A 2,859-nucleotide genomic window follows, 5' to 3' on the forward strand; every position below is an offset into this window, starting at 1 on the left:
GGCTAAACTAATATATCATAATAAAATTATTAAACAATTTAAATATATTGATGTATTTTTTTTATCTGTTTCTCTCAAGTGGGGCGGATTCAAGGCGAAGATGAAAATATTAGCAAGTAGTTTATTTGCAATAGTTTGTATGATAATTAAATAAATAAACATTTCATATTAATCATATATATCAATCATTAAAATTACCAAATCCGTGCATATTTCTTAGTCATGTTCACGTATACATCATATATATACGTATCAATTAAGTGGTCAAATAAGACAAATTTTCCTTGGTTATTTGATCACTAATATTTTAACTTATAATAATTAAAGGGGAAAAAGGACAAGAGGAATATTATTTTTTTGTATAACAGAAATATATATATATATATATATATATATATATATATGATTATAATTATTTGTTTTGGATACAAGAAATATATATCTCCATCAAGTAGCTTTGGTACACTCGAAATAAAATTAAAAACTAATTAATTATTGATTAGAGAGCATCATCATGCGCACGAATTCCTCGAAGTTCACTTGCCCATCACCGTCCAAATCGGCTTCTTTGATCATTTGCTCCACCTCCTCATCCGTCAATTTCTCCCCGAGATTTATCATCACATGTCGTAGCTAAAATATGTTCCAAAAACACAAAAATATAGAACTTAGAAAAATTATTGAAAAATCAAAGACAATAATAACATGTTAAACTTTGAGTTAATTATATGAAAACTACTGTACAATTTTTTAAAATTTTGATTTCACTATCTAAGCTTTCAATCTGTTTAATTAATCTTAGCTAGTAATTAAACGGAACATACATTAATTTGTACATCGCTTTTGCATTTGAAAAGCGATAAAAGTGCGTTGTACGGGTACCGTGGTACATAAATATATTAATGCACTATATTCATGTAATCATATTAGGACACAAATCAAATAATTGTTTTTAGAATAATCCAAACTTTATGTTATAAGTTTTGTATGTACGTATTTTTAGAAAAAATGAAAGAAAATTAAAGAAAAAGTTGGATTAAATAAATTTTAAGTTAAGTTTATTTACCTCACTAGCTGAGATATAACCATTCTGATCTTTGTCAAAGACCTTAAAAGCTTCTCTCAGTTCCTCCTCTGAATCATTCTCCTACAATGAGAAATTAAAAACCATAGCGTATTAAATTAAAACACTAATACTAATTAGAAAAGTTATATATACCAAGTCCATTAATTATATAACATTGATTAGAACATATTTTTCTCAATTTATACCTTCATTTTTCTAGCCATTAGGTTCAAGAACTCGCCGAACTCGATCGTGCCGTTGCCGTCGCAGTCGATGTCGCGAATCATCTCATGCAACTCTTCTTTGCTTGGGTTCTGGCCCAGAGATTTGATCACTGTTTCAAGTTCTTCTGAAGTGATGCACCCTGCAGTTTCCAAAACAAAAGAGACAATAATTAATGGTTAAAACAAATTATATTATATTACATGTAGTAACTAAGCTTGCTTTACATAGTGATTGGTTAAAAAGGAGTTTAATTACCAAGTAATAATAGTTGTAATATATGGGGATTTGTTGGATTTCTATTAATTTTGGAGTTTAATTGGAGAGTTCATGTTATTGATTTTGGAACAACATATGTATAAAAGAAACAATAAAGAGAAAAACAAGAAAGATATAATTAATTAATAAAAAAGTAGTAACAAGTGAACAACATGCACAACTACCAAAAGAGGAGTCAGGAAAGCATTTGTTTTTATATATATGAACAAACGTGACAAAAAAAAAAAAAAAAAAAAAAACCAATAACAGCAAATTGAGAAACCATTTCTCTTATATATATATATATATATATATAATATATATATATATATATAATATTATATATATATATATATATATATATATATATATATATTATATTATAGTTACTATGATATATTGTGGTGGTGTGTAACATTCGATATTAAAAGCTGCAAAATACACTAAAAAAAAGGAAAAAGGAATTTTAAAAAAGTGTGGTTTTGAAGAGCTATATTACCATCTCCATCTTTGTCAAAGAGAGAGAAAGCATCTTGGAACTCAGAGATCTCCTCCTCATTCAATTTATCCATTAATACTAGCTACAAGCCAATTAGAGAGAGAGAGAGAGAGAGAGAGAGAGAGAGAGGTTTAATGAGATGGGATCAAGAGAACCTAATACAAGCTATATATGGTTTTCGTAGGTTGTTTATATATATTTATATATATATATAGTGAGAGGAGGAGGGTATATATATATAGGATTTTGTATGAATGGGATTTGACTTTTCTGAATTTTTCTAGTCAAATAAGCCTTTCAAAAGATAATAACCCAACAACTGAGAAAAGGATTACAATTTCTTCTATGTGTAAATAGTTTTTTTCCTACTAATTCTTCACTTGGGTCTTATCGAAATATTTCTCTTTATTTTATTTGACCTTGTCTCTACTTGTCCCTGTAATGGGGAGAGAAGAGAACTTTTGTTTGCATGGACCATGTTCTATAGACCAAGTCCTCCAAATTTTTGCACTTTACATTTCATTTTTCTATCATGCATGCCTTTTTAGGAGAGAAAAAAAAAAAGAAAAAAAAAAGAAACCCTAAACACAAGAGGCAAGGTTCTACACTGTCAATTCCCATTGAGAAATATAGCAGGTGTTTGGCTTAACTTTTGAAAAGTGATTTTGGGCTAAAAAGTAATTTTCGGCTCAGTAGAGCATTCGACAACCTTATTTTTAAAATTTGATTCTGATTTTTAAAATTAATTTTATGATTTTGAAGGCCTAAAATCAGAAGCAGTTCACACCTACTTTTTTAAATCTGATTTTGATTT

At 28.1% G+C, this 2,859-nt stretch overlaps 1 protein-coding gene across 1 annotated transcript; it reads right to left on the bottom strand.

The window, feature by feature from the left end:
- LOC109713066 (neo-calmodulin-like) lies at positions 421–2,227 on the bottom strand. Its single transcript, XM_020237020.1, has 4 exons — positions 2,046–2,227; positions 1,273–1,430; positions 1,067–1,147; positions 421–633 (listed from the first exon to the last, which is right to left on the bottom strand). Exons 1-4 carry the CDS (start codon positions 2,116–2,118, stop codon positions 493–495), a joined length of 453 nt encoding a protein of 150 aa, XP_020092609.1. The 5' UTR covers positions 2,119–2,227; the 3' UTR covers positions 421–492.

This window comes from Ananas comosus, linkage group 7 (assembly GCF_001540865.1).
Source record: "Ananas comosus cultivar F153 linkage group 7, ASM154086v1, whole genome shotgun sequence".
Lineage (NCBI taxonomy): Eukaryota > Viridiplantae > Streptophyta > Magnoliopsida > Poales > Bromeliaceae > Ananas > Ananas comosus.

What these genes read in the sequence shown, in the direction of transcription:
- LOC109713066 (XM_020237020.1), bottom strand. Translation starts at nt 2,118, where the DNA reads ATGGATAAATTGAATGAGGAGGAGATCTCTGAGTTCCAAGATGCTTTC. An exon ending in TAATGGCTAGAAAAATGAAG is followed by an intron (nt 1,148 to 1,272) that starts GTATAAATTGAG and finishes TTCTCATTGTAG; the next exon opens with GAGAATGATTCAGAGGAGGA. An exon ending in GTTATATCTCAGCTAGTGAG is followed by an intron (nt 634 to 1,066) that starts GTAAATAAACTT and finishes AACATATTTTAG; the next exon opens with CTACGACATGTGATGATAAA.